The 17,531-nt window shown below is 43.6% G+C and overlaps 1 protein-coding gene across 4 annotated transcripts in view; it reads left to right on the top strand.

Annotated features, from left to right (window-relative positions):
• myocd (myocardin) overlaps positions 1-17,531 on the top strand; it is a 72,058-nt gene that overhangs the window by 46,653 nt on the left and 7,874 nt on the right. For 3 of the 4 annotated variants that reach the window (XM_036142328.1, XM_036142327.1, XM_012864115.3), the window contains exons 2-5: positions 4,751-4,816; positions 16,657-16,841; positions 16,998-17,102; positions 17,183-17,511. In XM_036142328.1, coding sequence (XP_035998221.1) covers positions 4,751-4,816; positions 16,657-16,841; positions 16,998-17,102; positions 17,183-17,511 — 685 coding nt within the window. The remainder of the gene's footprint in view (positions 1-4,750; positions 4,817-16,656; positions 16,842-16,997; positions 17,103-17,182; positions 17,512-17,531) is intronic. The other variant, XM_036142329.1, reaches the window with a different exon arrangement.

The following is a 17,531-nucleotide window of genomic DNA, read 5'->3' as shown; positions in this document are numbered from 1 at the left end:
TACCATGCTAAGTTAAAAAATGAGTTGTCTTTTTTAACTTAGCTTGCTTAGTACAGCAAATGCTTGGATACAGAAAGCATTGAAGGCAAAACCGAGATACTTCACCCACCAAAGAGCACCCAATGTTTCCCGTAGCTGTATTTTGAATATTCTATCTGTGCTGGGAAGGGTTTTTTGAGGATGTTTTCTCCTATTTGCATTCAGACAGAAAGGACTGAAGTCACCTATTATAGCTGCCTAGCTACCAAATCTAAGTAAGTTAACTTTCACCCCAGCTGTTTAGACAGCCACAGTTAGTGAACAAACCGAAAAAACTTCCTTCAGCAAGGAGAGGTACTACACTCTGAACTTTAATGAACACAATTAACTAATTGAATGAACTTACAGTATCCACTCTGCTTATAAAAGCACTACAGTCTGGTATTCTGGGTGCATTGTAACACAGTAATAATGCAATGCAGCTTTTTTTTTATAAACCTTTAAACAATTAGTTTTAAGGGAGGAAGTGGGGGAAGGAGGCAGTGGACAATCTTCTTCTTGTGTGTGTCTGACAGAAATAAAGTGGTGTAGAAAACATGATATAATCTATCTTAACCCGAGCCTTAATTTTATATTTGATGAACGACGCTTTATGCTCTGCTCTCAGCGTGGGATTCCCACAGGAAAATCATTGGTGGTGCAACGCCTCCTACCTCCATTTCCTGTGTAAGTAATCATTGGTTTCTCTGTAAATGACCCCAAAATGCAAAAGGGATAAAGTTCTTAAGAAGGGGTCTGAAACTCTACTCCTCAAGGGTCTTCTTCCTGCACATTTTAGATGCTTAGGTTCTCCATCAACACACCTTAATCAAAGCGATTAGCAGTTTTCTGTAAGACTTGACCATTTGATGCATGTTTCTTGGACCAGGGATGCATCTACGATAGGGTGGCCAGACGTCCGGGGACTGTCCCCGTTTTGGATGACCTACAGCTGTTCCCAGAAATGTCCTCGATTTCAGCGTTTATTTGAATGAGAAAGAGAGTTTTGCGAAACAAGGGCTACTATGGTAAAATGGTAGCATGTTGGGTTTGTTCCAGCTGCTTGGATTTTTTTTTTTTTTTTTTTTTCAGAATGTAGCTGTTTTAAGAAGTCTGCTTTGGTCCTGTGCTCTCGCGAACTAGCTGTTAGCTTCACGGACAAGGTTCAGCTAATCTGGATTCATCCGAAACGTAGCCAGGAAAAGAAGGAGACAGTTATCCACTGCAGGTAATATATTACCGGATTATAAATGTTTACAAGAAGCACAATTTGAAAAATTCAAATTAAGGAATAACATTTAAACTGCATCTGTCACCTGGCGTTGTCCAAAGACACGTGAACCCAGGAAGCGTGCGCTCCAGTGGCAGACGACAGAAAATTTCCTTGACAGTGGTCGTATCAGTTGCATGTTTTAGTTAGCTTCCACTCAGCGACTAATGCCTGTGTTTGCTCTCTGTGATGTAGCGAGCTACGGGTCGTGACCCCCCCCTTGCTGTAAACCAAAGCAGATGTCAGATGAAGGGAAGAGAAGGGGAGGACCTGGTGTTACATAACCGAGGTGCTCTTCGCAGATAGAGCCGCGCCGTGGCAAACAGGCTCGGCTCCACGTCCCGCTCCAAACGTTAGCAAAGCCGCGGCGCTGCACAAAGGCAGGTTTGAGTTTCCTGCTGACATTACGAGGCTGCAGCCAGAGGAGCAGGAATTGAAACCACCTGAGCGAGATGATTAACAGTAGGAGAGACGAACAGAACGTGATCAGGCGGAGTGGGAACATTTCATACTTTTGTGTCAGATCCCGGATCAGACCGGGAGACCTCCAGATAACGGCGGAGAGGAAAAGCACACACAGAAAAAGGAGACGAAAGGGAAGGACGCAAGCAGACCAACAGACACAGAGGAGGTTCTTGTTTATGACCTCGAGCTCCCACCTAGGCCACTTCTGCACACACACACACACACACACACACACACACACACACACACACACATCCGCACAGACACAGCAGGGAGAATTGTACGCACATGCTGTGGACCACACACTGCCTAGCAGATCTGTTTAAAAGCCAGGAGCCGTGTTTATCTTTTCCTACATCCTGCTCGCAGAAATATTTGTGAGAAAGCAGTGTTGTTTTGTATGTGCATGTGTGCGCATGTTTTCTTTATGCATATGTGGACATGCATAACGCTAATAGGGTGCATAAGAGACCAGTGTACTGTAAAGCAGAACAACCAATTTGGGTCAGAGTCAGTCCGTGGTTAGCAGATATGATAGTCAGACAAAATGAGGTTTGCCTTCTGAGTGCGTTTTATAAACCTCAGACAATGTTCATACCATTTATTCACGTCACGTCTTCGTTTTTTCATATTTTAGGCCACCGTAAATATAGTCTGACTCAAAATTTTAAGCCTTTGTTGTTGCATTGTAAGAATTTGATCGGTTCCAACAAGGTTGTTATGGCTGTTTTATTTAACAGCTGCTAAATGCAATGAGCTGCTGCTAAAAGCGATGTCAAACAGAAGAAGAAGAAGAAGGGAAAGGAAGAAGTTTGAACGTTTAGGCAGCAACAGGTTGTAAGATTTTTCTGGTGCCACATTGGCATGTTCTCTTCGTTGGCCTTTAAGAAGAAGACAGCTGTGTTAACAAAACATAAGCTCGTCGCCGAGGTTGGAACTCAAAGGTTTCTAAAAACAACTTGACAGACACCCAAAGTGCTTGGAGAGGGTCAAAGATCTGGTAAAGTGAAGACTCTAGCAATGCTTGAAGTACTGGGAAACAACTTTATTTGCTGACTAATGCGTTTCGGATTGTGGCTTTTGCCCCCTTAGGCATACCACAGTTTAAAAAAAAAAGTCACACAAAATCTGTGCCAAACAGTTTAGACTCTTCGAAACAGAAGACACAGGATACGGTATTTCAGTTGTAATATTGAAAACCCGTGGAATGGGATAATTGGTGCAATATGGCTGCCACACCATGTTGGGTTTTGATGCCAGGCTTGGAACATCCAACTGGCTCCATGATGGTATTGTAGCTTCAGGAGGCCTCTCGATTGAATTTTCCAATTTGAAACCCAGAAACTTTGGGAACCTGGAAACTTTAAACTCTGACACCAGACCTTAAAGTAAGAAAGAAAAATGCAAAGCTAAAGTCTCTTTTGTCCATTTCTGTACAGAACTCTTCCGCAAAAATTAACCAAACCGAGGTCCAGTGCAAACCATTTAAGGCATTCCAGCATCTCTGTACTTGTCAGCGTCAACTTTACTTAAAAAGCACGTTACAAAAGAAAAGTCACACCAAAGTGTTTCACAGCAAGAACAGAGTAATTGATAGTAGTTAAGAAGAAAACAGAAAGAACATCCTTTGACAATGTGTTTTAGTAATATCATCTTCATTGTCATTGAAACATACATTACAAAGAAATTTGTTCTCTGCTTTTAACCCATCACCCTTGGGGAGCAGTGGGCTGCCATGTGCGGCGCCCAGGAAGCGTTCCGGGGTTAAGGGTCTTGCTCAGGGACCCAGAGTGCAGGCTCTGGGGATCGAACCGGGTACCTGCATCCTTCTCTGAGTGCAAGCGCGCTGCTCTAACCACTAGACCAACACTCCCCATACACCTAGATGCAACTCGGTAGGCAATTTTGGGGTTAAGTGCCTTGCCCATCGACATGTGGCAATGGGTAAGCTGGAATTGAACCCACAACATTCTGATTGCCAGACGACTACTCAACCCATCAAGCCACAGTCGCCCCTGAACAGTGCGTTCAGCTGAAGCTCCATCCACTTGCAATGTATTCAAGGAAAATAATCTCCACAAGTCCAAAACAAAAAAAGACACACTTTCAAGATAAAAAATGTTTAGTTCCCACAACATGCTTCTTTTGACTGGAAGCAAGATTAACGTTAAGATTTGGAGTGGCCCTGCCAGGTTCATGGAATCTGTAAAGGGAGCTAAAAATTATTTAAATCGAAATCTTCCAGGGGTACAAATCATTTTGGCTTTAACTGTATAATAACTCTGCCAGGCCTGAAACACGGTCACCGAGCACGGACTCATTGACACCGCTCCCAATGCGATTGTCTCTTGCCACATTTTCGGCGTTGACCCGGTGGACTGGTGTAAAACAGACACTAGACGACTGCAAGAAATGGTAAAGGCAAACCGATTTTACCCAAAAACATATGCTCTATCAGAAAGGGCATAAAGACACACCCGTCTTCATCGTGATTGTGACATGTTCATTTATGTGACAAATAAAATTTGCTATCTGTATTCCCTCCTTGTAGGCGTTGTTACATTTCTACGGGTTCACCATTGTATCCTAATAGTTTGGATCATTTGGACTGTGTTTTTTTTTCTGCGATACAAAAAACAAGGAAATTGCTATAAAGCCTTGTTTTAAGCTGTAATGATTTGCCAAGGGGCAAAATGAAGAGCGAATGGGTGTCAATCTGTTATTTTCTTTGTGTGTATCGATATGGATGATGTGTGGGGGAGTTGGAGTCGGGGGTTTGAAATATTCATGGGGTTTTTATTTCAAATTGACTTGGAAAGTTGTGTTCTTTTCGTGAAATGCACATCCTGCCTCTGATGAGTAGCTTTAGCCTGCAGGTCAGTGAAACAAAAAAAGTATTCTGAAAGAGCTTCGTCTTTTTATTTTCCTCTGCCCCGCACTTGTCTCCTCACACCTCTTTTGCTCTTTCCTGTGTTTCCTGTGCTCTCCTTCCATCAGTGCTACAGTTAAGACTTCAGCAGAGGAGGACACGAGAGCAGCTGGCAGACCAGGGCATCATGCCTCGTGAGTAACGTCTTCCAACACTGAGCTGCCTCACACTCAAGAACACATGCAAACACACATTGCGGCCCTCGTGCTTCCTGTCTCTAAAAAGAAAGCAGGAATAACTGTAGATAACTATCCTACCCTGCGCAGATAGCAGTGTTGTAGTACTCGAGTCCAAGACTCGAACTCGAGTCTGAGTCATTCGCTAAATTTAGAGACTTGTGACTTGACTTGGACTTGAGCACTGATGACTCGAACTTGGACTCGGACTCCTACATTCAGATCATTCTGACTCAGAAATTGAGAAAAAGACTTGACTTTTTTTATATCATTAGGCTATAATTTTAATATGTCAGAATATTATTTGGTGTATGATTTTAATATCTAAATTATTAGTGCAATGGAATGTTACTGCTTCATGTCATACATCACACGTCACGGCATGTTCCTACAACGAACGTTAATTTTCATTGCGGCATTGATCAATAGTGACTCAACTCGGACTTGACTCGGATGAGTAGTGGACTTGACTCGGACTCGACTCTGATTTTTTTTAATGACTTGGACTTGACTCGGACTTGAACACTGGAGACTCGAACCTGGACTCGGACTCGAGGCATAGTGACTTGACTACAACACTGGCAGATAGCCATATAAGATCGAAAGATGAAGGGTCAGCTCTATTCACATTTAACACTTGTGTGTTGAGCTGATCTCAAAGACAATCAGCCGTTTCTTACTCCAGAAAGATACTTGGCTAGTGTTAGCTGTTAGTACCCGTCTGCTTCTCTCCCATGTTCCGTCGTCTTCTACCAACCTGAGATCATGTCATGAGGTTAGCAGGTCCAGGGGGAAACCTCTACACTCATTTCCCCAGCGACACTTTCCAGGTTTTGCTGAGATGTCCAAAGGTGTTCTCTGGCCGGAAGGGGCAAATAGTCCCTCCAGCAAGTTTTGGCTTTGCACCTTACTTCAAGTTCACCCCAGATAACATAGCTCCTTACCTCATCTCGAAGGGTCCATTCGAATACCCTTACTGGGTAACGACTCTTTAGCCAAATCGGAAATGCTTCAGTAGCCTCCATGTGCGTTTCTGCCACGTAATGACGTCGGAGTTTGAGGCTGTCTGAAAACGGCACAGCAGTCCGAAGCTCCTTTCCTCCATACGATAGAGTTCTTACTGTTGACCCATGCAAGTTCAAGGAACAGGAGCTAGGAGCTATAATCAAGGATATTTGGATAGAGCCGGAGTCTCAATAAGGCTCATCTCAACCGTTTGTTTCTAGAATCTTGTTCTTTCGGTTATGAGCCACATATTTCATTATCATAGGTAAGGGTTGGCAGATAGACGAGATCCCATGGCTTTAAAAGATTTGCTCCAAGATGCCGATGGCTCTTGACATTGTTGGATGTTGTGGGTGACATGCCTCTTTGTCTCATACGAAGAACTGGGACAACACCTGCGAAGTGGCAGACTGAAGTGGTAGTCCAGACAAAGGGTTCCAGGAATGGTTTTCCAGTGTCTAATATAAAGCGTATCTTCATCAAGGGATCAAACTTCTCAGCTGTCTTAGATTGCTTTAGGTTGATGGAAACCAGGCTCAGACTGATTGCTGAACGTCTGATTCAGGAGAATCCATTTGGCTTGCATCCTGGTCGTGGAACCGTGTACCAGATTTTTGTCCCAACAAAATTGCTGAAAGGGTCACAGAGTTCGGTTGGCACCTCTGCATGTGTTTTCTGGATCTGGAGAATGCTCCCAGCTCCACATTCTCAAGTTTCTGTTCAGCTTGTTCCCCAAAAATGTGTTGGTCTCTGCCTGTGCATGGTCAAAGTTGTAAGGTGTAGTTATGAAGACGAGGGGTTCTGGGCCGATCCGCCATGACCTTCAGCGTGCGCTGCGGCAAATCCACAAGGGTGTGAAACAGCTGGGGTGAGACTCAGCTCCTCTGAGTCCGAGGCCGTACTTGTCAACGGGAACAAAGGGAACTGCTCACTCTGGGGTTGGTTGTCAGTTTTTGCCTCATACAGAGGAGTTAATGTATCTTCTTGTGTTGATCACAAATTATGTTAGAATGGAGTGGGAGAGACCTAGATTAGAGCCTTCTCTACAGTAAATCAGGTGCTGCTCCAGTCTGTCTTGGGGAAGAAAGATCTGAGCCATAAATGTGAAGCTCTGTACTTACTGGTCTGTCTGCACCCCGGTTAAATTACACAGAGAATTACATCACACATCCCAAGATTATTGATGGGTCTGAACATGAACCAGAGCAATGATAATAGTTTGATTTGGTAACATTGTGGAATTTAAACGGTTGACTGTCTTTGTAGGGTTTTGTAAACATATATTAGAAAAGTAGTGGGTTCCCCGTGACACCTGGAAGAGGCTGTAGAGGGATTTGAACAGGAATCAAATTTATGGTGCAGCGTCATGAGGTTTTTTTTTATCTTTGTGGCAGTGGATCAGTGTCCTGGGGGACACTAGTCTCCTGGAGCACATTTACAACATGAACATAAGTCTAAAAACGAAGTGCAAGGGCTGCTGTGGACGTGGGCTTGTAGATTAAGAGTGTAGTAGAGTCTCGTGGGAACGTAGATTTAGCTTCACACTAAAGGCACATTTCCCATGATCTAGCCCAATTGTTACAGATTGTGTAACCATACCATGTCCAGTGTGAAGGCCCCCTAACACACTACAAGACGTGTTAAAAAAACAAAAACAGAAGTAGCTTTAAAATACAATATTAAACTAAAAAAAACTATGGCGAAAGTATCATGTACCAGAACTTCTTACATTACAAATCTATAATGAACGCGTCTGATTTAGTTTTCTTTGTGTAGAGGAAACTGCAGCATGCTACAAGACTCTTTTCTCTTTCTAATTGATCTATACAAGACTCTACGGAGTGTTAGGGGCTGCTTTCAAACCCAGCTGGTGGGGGTTAAGGGTAATATTACATCACTTCAATGTGAACCAATGCCTTTACAAAAGCTGAAATATTTCATAGTGAGTACAGCTGGCATGTTATGTCAGTTTTTCTTTGCACATGCGCATGGCATACATAGTTGGTATTGGTTTGAGTAGTGTTTAGGTTTAGGCTAAGGCAATTATAATCCATGTCTATGAGCATCCCTTGCATTACAGACAGCAACTGACCAGCACTCTGGAAGCTGATCTCAGGTAAATCGGACCAACACTTGCAATTTTGTGCTAACTTATGAAGTGGATTTTGGCTAGGTTACAAGCACTCTTAGCCAGTTACTGTTGCTTCTAACATGTTTAAAACTATGCTACCCTTAAAATATAATGGGCGGAGCTTCAGCAATATCCAGGTCAGGTTAGTCTGTGTTTTCCCTACTGAGATATTTTCAAAGCAGCTCACTGGAGTGAATGTAGAGTTTTCCCATCCCAAAGCCAACATACACAGCTGACTGACAGTTTGCTGGTAAAGGTTGGGATTTGAAGTGTTACTCTTTGGTCCTGTGTGTAACTTTGGTATACCTTGAAACTAGAAACCAGCTTGTGGCTAACCGCAAGGGACATGCATCTAACCACAGTGAAGCTGAGTTTCTCCATCTTAATGTGAACAAAATACGCTCACTGTAGAGTTAGAGGTCTTAAACAGTGCTGTTGATGTTTATTTTCTCTTTTTTTGGAATAACAAATACATTTAAGCAAAATGAATCCGGACTCCAGTCACGTGGCAGATGTATAGGTGGACGTACATGGAGCAGGTGGATGCATCCAGCCAGAAACTAGAGAGAAGCAGGCAGTCGGTGGCTGCAGGCTGCAAGCAGGTCGGCGAGTGACCGCTGTGGAATGCTCTCGTGATGGAAGAGGCTCTGTGCCTCGGAGCAGACTGCGAGTGTTTGGGCCGGATTCAGAGAGAGAAGACCTGTTTACAGGACCGCGCTCCATCAAAGTGAAGGCGCGCCCGAGCACAACGTGCAGAGAGAGTCTCTGTCTTTGTTCTTTTAATGTCACATAAGTCACAGCTGCGATGACATGCAGGCCGGTGCGCATCAAGTATTCTCCTAAATCTTCGCTGTTCCTGCGATTTATGGGGCCTCATAATCCTCAGATCAGCGAGGCACTGCAGTGTTTGCAGGTATTCTGTTTAGTTTTGACTGCCAACACGCAGCACATGAAACATTTTATTCTTTGGAATATTCATGAGAAAGCATCAGGAGAACTTGGGGCAGCGTTCAAGGATCTTCAACTGTTTTGTAACAGGACAAACTACACTTTTTTTGCCTTTTATCATCTCTTTAATTCGATGCAATAAACTAACTTCATAATGAAGTTGTTTTGCAAAGACGAATGAGTAAATATTTCCGTTTCTTATGTGCAAAGCTAGTTAAGACACACCCCAGCAGCAAAGGGTGATTCTTTAAACTACTGAGACACGAGGGGCTTAATACAAATGCATTCCACACTTTTCAGATTTTCACCTGTAAAAAAACTGAAAAACAGTATTCAAGACATAAATACTTTTTCGAGCCAACGTAAATCAGCATTTTATTTGTCATTTTACTCAATAGCAACAGTTTCATACCGGCAAACGTAGCAGCAGAGCTGAGAAAGGCTTTTTTTCCCCACATGCAGAATCAACACAGTGAATGGAGGACATGGGTAGCAGGGATTTGTTGAACGATATCTCTGGCACCGTTTGCCATTTCACAGAGACTCCAGCCTCCAGATAAAGCCCTAGTAAGTGTGCGGGGGAACGGAATCCAGAGGTCCGACTAGGCCCTATCAGTTTCCAGGAGTCTGTCACAGATAAGGCAACAACGGGAAACGCAATTGGTCGACGGGAACCCGAGAGCTCTCTTTTAAAAAAGAAATTTCAATTGGCTGTTTATCTCCCGGTCGCAGGCAGTGGCGCTGGTACGAGAGCGACTTGCGGGGAATTAAGTTTGCGCTGTTTGTTTGTACTTTTCGTTCACCCACGCTGCAGATTCCTTATCACCCGTTCTTACAGCATTCTGTCAACGCCACCAAAAGTAAGGCATTTCTAAAAGGCGACGCAGCACCCCCCCCCTCCTGTTGCCGCTTCTGTAGATGTGAATCTTCAAACGCCGGCTGCCTCGGCCCGGGCTGTGTTATTCCTGCTGGGGAGATGGACACGGCACAGGGTCTGTGTATACATTAGCCAGGGAACATCTGGTGTTTATTAGACTATTCAAGAATCCGCCCGAGCCTCTCAGGCCTGACCGGCGTGTGGCCTGCATAGAAGCACGCTGTCTCCCCGCTGGCCTCGGGTCTGACTCCACACACACATCCAATCTAATATTTCCTCATAAAGATAATAGAGCCGTAGCTGGCTGCAGGTTTACGGCGCTTTTTTTTTTTCCTGCTTGTGTTTTAAAATCCTCGTCTTAGAGGCAGGGATGCTTTAAACCTGGATGGAAACACTGATATCCCATCAAGCCACCCTCTTACTGTCCTTCAGCTGGCATACAGTGCTGTGAAAAAAATGCCTTCCCCCTAACATATTTATACTGTTGTAGCTTTGTTTGTAACTTCTAAACTGGGATAAAATATATATATATATATATATATATATATATATATATATATATATATATATATATATATATCCAAACCGACCTGGCTCTTCATAGCCTTTGTGACAACTGGCAGTGGGTTGTTGGGGAGAAATTTAGACCAGTCAGCTGCCTGTCCAAGGTCATGCCACACCGTCCTGTTAATTTTTAATTCAGGGTTCTAACTAGACCTCTCCAACACCTTCATTTTTCTTGTGATGTCTGTTTTTTTGCCATTTTGATGTAGGCTTTATGATATGCTTTAGGTTTTCTAGGCTTAAGGTCACAAACCGGTGGTCAGATATTCTCCTTCAGGATCTTCTGGAAGAGAGTAAAATTCTTGGTTCCATCACTGCAAGTAGCCAAGCAGCCCGAGCCCATCAAGCTAGCACCATTTTGTTTGTCTGATATTCAAATCTACACTGCAAAAACAGAACTAAAAATAAGTAAAGTTTTCTTGAAATTAGTGTATTTGTCCTTGATTTAAGCAGGTAAATAAGATGATTTGCCAATGAAATAAGATTTTTGCACTTAAAACAGAAACAATTCATCTCCATCATCTTATTTCAAGTGTAGTATATCTTTTTATCTTATTTTAGGGGCCAAAATACTAATTCCATTAACAGATCATCTTATCTACCTGCTCAAATCAAGGACTAATACACTTATTTCAAGAAGATTCTACTTATTTGTAGTTCCGTTTTTGCAGTGTAGTTGATGGTCAAATAAAATAAAGTATGCAAACATTTTTTTTCTCTCAGCATTATATAGTTTATGATAGGTTTAAAGCACATTCTCTGTAATGCCACTCGTGTCGTGTTTTCATGCAGTTTGCATCAGTAGACCAGACCTAAAGCTTCACGCGTGGCTGACGTGTCACAGCCACAGACCCACGGTCAAGGTAAAAAAGCGACTACGTCTCTAGCAGCTGGCGCTTCGACATCTTCCAAGTGACCCGCTGTCAGTCTGAATGATTCGGGTTACCCGGATGATCCTCATCTGTGCAGCCTCTATTTCGCCTTAATCAATCACTTTTTGTCCAGAGCGTTGTTTTCCTAATTTGTGACTACTATAAATCATTCACGCCCTCATGGTCCTGTTGCAATGCCTAAGTTACCGACTCCTCCAGCTTACTTTCTGTTTTAACCATTCAACTTTTACAACATTCAGTTCATCCAGCTGACGTCTGTCAGAACTTCGAGCGTTTATACCGTTTAAACGTCTTTGAATATTGAACTTTAAAAAAAAAGTCTCTTAGAAATAGAGTAGGGAGGAGCTTTTGAAATCCTTCAGATACATGTTACTCTACTTCCACTTACTTTGAGCTAGAAAAAATGATTTCAACTTAAAACAGTTCAGACTGTGGATTTATTCTAAATGATTCTGCGTTTTAATATAAATATATATTTTTTACTGCTTTCACAAAACCACACCTCTTCTACACCTTTCACAGTAAATCCACAAGTTCCACATCAAAACTTTGGGAAATTTGCCCTTGTTCACATTTATTCTCTGGGAGCACCTCCTCAAACACTTATGGACCCAACTGCCTCAGAATCTCTGTCAGAAGGCTGTCAAAGATCACAAAGGAGTCCCCGATGCTCAGACATTGTCTTCTTCATATCTTACAAAGCGGTTTAAACTATTTCTGCTTAAACTTTGTTTAGGTTTCTAGTGAAATTGTAAATATTTAAATGCTGTTGCCTGTTTCTGCTGTTTAATCCAGCATAGCCTTCTGCTTCATGTCAGCTCTTTCACCAAATTATATTTTACATTTTCCCAGGGAAGGCATTTTATTTTTACCTCCTTTCATGATTTGAACTCTGGTGAATTATGTATTTAAAACAGACTTATTCGCAAAGCTCCGTTTTGTACATTTTATGCTCCTAGAGCATTGAAACAAATCGACTGAGGTAGAGTCGTCTGGCCAGGATGGTTCACAGGTGCCACTTTTTGGGGGCTTCCTCATTTTTGCTGGTTGTACATTGATTTGGTACTAGAGTTTATGAGCCAGCTAAAACATAAGTCTGACTCCATAACCATACTTCTGTTTTTTCGATTCTCTGTTGTTTTCAGCTTGAGTCTTGGGCTAAAAAGAAGGACAAATCCTGTCTTTATTGCATTAAGCTGGAAAAAAGTCCAAACATGTCCGTTTAATGACACCATGGGGGCATTTACGTGGTGACAGTAATCTATACAATGAATTTCAGCTATTTGTCTTGTAAACTGACTTAATATGACATTTGTTGCAATTTGTTGTCAGATAAATACACAAAACTTGATTTAAATGGCTTCGTAATGAAACAACAATGTAGAACAGTCAATGGTATAGGTATGGCACAAGAGGGTGTAGTAGTCCATGATCTGATTGAGGAGGAGCATGTAGAAGGTGGCTGTTTATCCATCTGTCTGAGACAGTGATATGGTAAAAGAAAGTGGTCCGAAACCTGAGCTTTGAGGAACCTCAACATTGTTTTCCTCAACAACACATGCAGAGGGTTTATTTAAATGAACTGGGTGAGAAATCCGACCATCTCCAGAACAAAGACTCAATGGCATTTTAAGCTAATGGCTAAATGCCTGGAGTGCAGACCTCCTGGAAATTATAGATGTATGATGTGAGTGAGATACAAAAGTTATATATTTCCTTTATCTGAGGTTTAAAGATCTTTAATATCCCACATCATTCTTATTTTAGATTAAAAAAAAACTCTCTTTTCACTTTCATATAAAATATTTAATATCTGATGAAGTTTTCATCAAGCAGTAATATCCTGCCTTAGGTGTCCAACAATAAGCTCAATATCTTTCATCTTGTCATCCCTGTGAAATCCGTTACTAAAATCACATTTGATCAAATAAGTTTGCTCTCTTTGTGCGTTCAGAGACTGATTTAGTTCCTCAGTCCTCTGCCGGGTAATCACACAGGCCAGTGAGCGCTGCAGATAGAACAGAGGCTGTGCCAGGTCTTCAGCCGCCCTGATTATTTATCTTAGATTTAAGAGAGACTGTGGTTCAGTTAAAAATTACCACCTCTCCATTTATTTTTCTACCACTCAAAGTGTTTGACAGGCACACATTAGAACTGAGCCGGCACAGCAACGTGGATTTTTGGGAGATCAAAGAACCCTACATGTGTGGTGCACCACTTGATAGTGTGATGGCTAGAGAACAGGAGACATGATAGAAGAACATCTGAAAATTAGAGCAGAAGATGGACCAAAGAATAACCAAGCAGGGTTAAAAGCTATTAGAATTGCTTTAAGAAATCTTGAATTTATTACAAAATGGATTTGCAGAATTCATTTGGGCACATGCATTATGATGTGAAAACACTGTCACTCTGCAATGCTAATTAAAAATCAGCACCCTGGAGAACAACAAAAAACAAAAAACAGCGGCTCTCAAAATTGTTCACGCTGGTTTGCAGTAACGCAGTCACATCTTAGGATGGCCTAGTCAAAGTCTATGTCAGGAACTGTGGCTTGAAAAACTCGAAAGTTGATGTGCAGAGACATTCTTCATCCACTCTGACTTAGCTTGAGACCTATCCCAAAAGACCTGGTGATCTGATGAAGTAATACCTAAGGGGGACTTACCATACATTTTAGATTCTATTTGCACAAAAATGAAAAACCATTTACGCTGGATCACGCCCTACTCTGTGTTCTCCTGTCATATAAAATGTCCATTAAAATACATTTAGGTCTGTCTTTTACTATAAATATTAAAATGGATTTAAATGGCAGTGGCAGTGAGAAGACCATGCTCTTTGGTACGAGCTGCTTGTGCATCACTGGACTGTAAATAAAGCGTCCCTTGTGAACTGAAATGTTTGGAGATTCCTTTCGTGATGTCCACCGATGCTTGATTTAAGGAAAGGCGCCGTCTGTAAGCTCTCAAAGTGCCCATGACTGAGCTTTGTTGAGAGCCTTCGGTTTTGGTCGTCCCAACTGCTTAGCTCTGACTTCTCCCCGTTGGTCGTCCAACACCACAACATGTCGCAGGAAAGGAGCCAGGGTGCCGGAGGCAGCTGGAGGACAGTAGAGGAGGAGAGCTGCCTTTACCGAGACGGGCCGCAGCTGTATTTGCTTCCAACCCTTTTCTCGAGAATCGTCCTCAAGCTCGAGTGCGTCCTTGTGTGGACATACCTGTGTGCATGTTTACACACAGCGTCGGCCAAACATCTGCTTTCTCCGGTTCCAGAAATACACCTACAAAGCCGGCGCATGATGGAGGCGGGCCGTTACTCCCGAAGCATTCACCCTTCACCTCGAAGCTCTCTATCCTCATACCTAACACTCCCACTGATTGGTTTGACCTCCGTTCAACAGTTTTGCGAAGCAGCGGGAGCTCCAAAGCCGTCACTTGAAAAGAGGAAGTGTGCGCAGCGTGCCGGTTTCCTGTAATTCTGCCAAATCAATCTCCCGACGACAGGGAAATTATGTTAAAGAGCCACAGAGACGGGGACACAGCGCGTCTGTTCGTGTGTGAGTGCTGAGAGTTAAACGTGAACAGGTGGTAGGAAGCAGCCCTGAGCACAACGCTGTGTACTGAGCTTTGTGCGCAAGAGTGCGTGTCTACCACAAGGTCATGGAGTTGTGCAGGCTGGGACTGGTACTGTGACTGAAACCAGGGTCTGTTCCAGCCTGTCACATGTTTGGATACAAAAAAGACAATCTTGTACCCCGATCGGCACACACACACACACACACACACACACACACACACACACACACACACACACGGACGCAGGACAACCTGTACCATTTCCCTCCGCCTGGCTCTGTGCCTTCAGCTCTGTCAGATAGCTGCTGCCAGCTCCAATCAAAGCTCTGCTATCTATCAGGCGGGCGAATAAGCGATGCAGCAGAACTGCGTTGATCCCACATCCGGGCAGCGTAACACCTCGGGTCTGAGCGCTGTAGTAGGTGTCAGTGACAGACAGGCAGTGTGTGAATACTTGAGGCCAGAGACGCCGCGTGTAACGTACAACGGTTTTTGGAGTTAGGCCATTCAGCCAGTAGCGGACCCCTGTGCTTAAAATACCCTCTGGATCACACTCCTTGGTATGACATTGCATCACTTTGGAAGCTCCTGCATTCATTTAATCATTCTTTTAGTTCAGCACGTTTGTCAGTGCCCACTGTCTTTAAAGTGCTTTATATATGAAGTTGGGTTGGTTGCTACCAAAGAACCAAAAATATGAATAACATCTTTAGTTAATAAGCCTTACACTCTACAACCTGTTGCGTTAAAAATAAACGAGTTTGCCTTATTTTACTAGGTTGATTTAACACAACGGTGTTAGTGTATGGCTTTGGCTTTTAACTTAAGTACTGGGCTGAAGTGTGTCATGTCTAGCATTAAGGCCACCCAAGAGTGGCTTGGTTAGAATAACCAATAACGTGGGTTGTTAAAAACAGGAATTGTTTGGGTTAAAAGTCATTATTTTATTCCATCTTTTCATCCTTTTCTTCCTACTTTAGCTGGTGAATATCTCCAGAGGTGGGGCATATCCTGGCTTGGACAATTCACCACCAGGCGTTGGTGAATTACCTGTGTCAGGGTATACCAAGTTTTAAAAAGTTCTATTTCAAGACTTTGAATCTTCATGTGTGTGTATGTTTTTTTTAACCCATGAATGTTCTCGGAGAACGCTGCTGAAAACTTCTCCATTAGAGGAGCAACTGACAAATCAATACTCAATGTATTGCACTGCATAAAATATAAATGGCATGATTGTATTGACTTTATGATCGACCGTCTGCTCAAAATGTTCATGTTTGACTGACCCGATGAGTAGCAGTAGCTTATGCCAATTACTTGGCAGGTAAAAGTCTGATGTTACTTTAGTTAAAAACTCTCCAGTGTGAACTAATGTTTTCACCACAACCTATTGACACAACCATAATTGACCCCTTTTACCAGCTTTCCATTCCTTATTTCATCTCGCAGAAGGTCGGTCAGTGGAGTTCAAACGGGCTGTTGTATGGTTCAAAACAGACACCAGTGAAGAGTGACGAGGCTCCCCCTAGTTTCTTCTTAAATAAGTTGGTGATGAAGAGGCCTCTGCAGCCCTTGATAGCTGCTAAAGAAGTAATGCAATCATTTGATTGTGGTGTGCTGGAGCAGAGGCACATCAAAAACACGTCAGACAGCGGGTCCCGCGAACCGGAATAACAAACCATTCCTCTGGAACGTTGGTTTCCTACTCTGGTTGTTTAACGCCAACCCAGAACATGGATTCACTCATGTAATCTTCACACCTTAACCGACCACTCTCCTTTTTGTTTTTGCTCTCCTTACAGTGAACCATGGCAAGTTCCCCAAGCAGGAGGACTCGTATGCGTTTGAGGAGGACAGCAGCAGCGAGAGCCTGTCTCCGGAGCAGCAGCACAGTGACGAGTCGCAGGGCTCAGCCTGCCCTTCGTCTGATGCCATCGGCAGCACGGCCTCCTCCTCCTCGTCGCCTGCCCTCACCAGCCCACGACTGGTACAGCCCAACATCTCTTCTGTCCCCTCCACCTGTCTCCTGCTGTCAGCCCTCACAGCTGTGACTCTGCTGCCCCCCTGTGGTGGCAGAGTGAAGTATTTTACGCATATGCTTCAATATCAATACATATGTGTTTATTTGTTTTTGTTTGCACAGGGTGGTGCAACCAGAGACCCACCAGACCAAAGCCAGGAAGAAGGGCTGTCCGCTCCTAACACCAACCAGGCAGCTCCACCAATTCCGGTTCCTGCAATAGTCAAGGTCAGTCTGTCTTGACTCTCATTTCCATCTTCCTTTTGACGCACCAGCAGATCAGCTCACCCTGCCTTTCTCCTGAACAGTCCAAGACGTCGGACAAGAACCGACACAAGAAGCCCAAAGATGTGAAGCCGAAGGTGAAGAAGCTCAAGTACCACCAGTACATTCCTCCAGACCAAAAGGTGGAGAAGTCCCCTCCGCCCATGGACTCGGCGTACGCCCGACTCCTGCAGCAGCAGCAGCTCTTCCTGCAGCTTCAGATCCTCAGCCAGCAGAAACACACGCACACACATTCACAGATGCAGCAGCCACAGCAGCAGCAGCAGCAGCACGCACACCCCGTGCAGGCCCACGCCCAGCAGAGACAGTCCTCCTTCAGCTACCAGCCTCAGCTGCCCGCCAGTACCCAGAAGTAAGTCATGCCAAAAGGAT

The sequence above is a fragment of the Fundulus heteroclitus genome, chromosome 10 (assembly GCF_011125445.2).
Source record: "Fundulus heteroclitus isolate FHET01 chromosome 10, MU-UCD_Fhet_4.1, whole genome shotgun sequence".
In the NCBI taxonomy this organism is placed as follows: domain Eukaryota; kingdom Metazoa; phylum Chordata; class Actinopteri; order Cyprinodontiformes; family Fundulidae; genus Fundulus; species Fundulus heteroclitus.
Note: the sequence above shows the minus strand (reverse complement) of the source record. Positions and strands in the feature narration are given on the sequence as shown.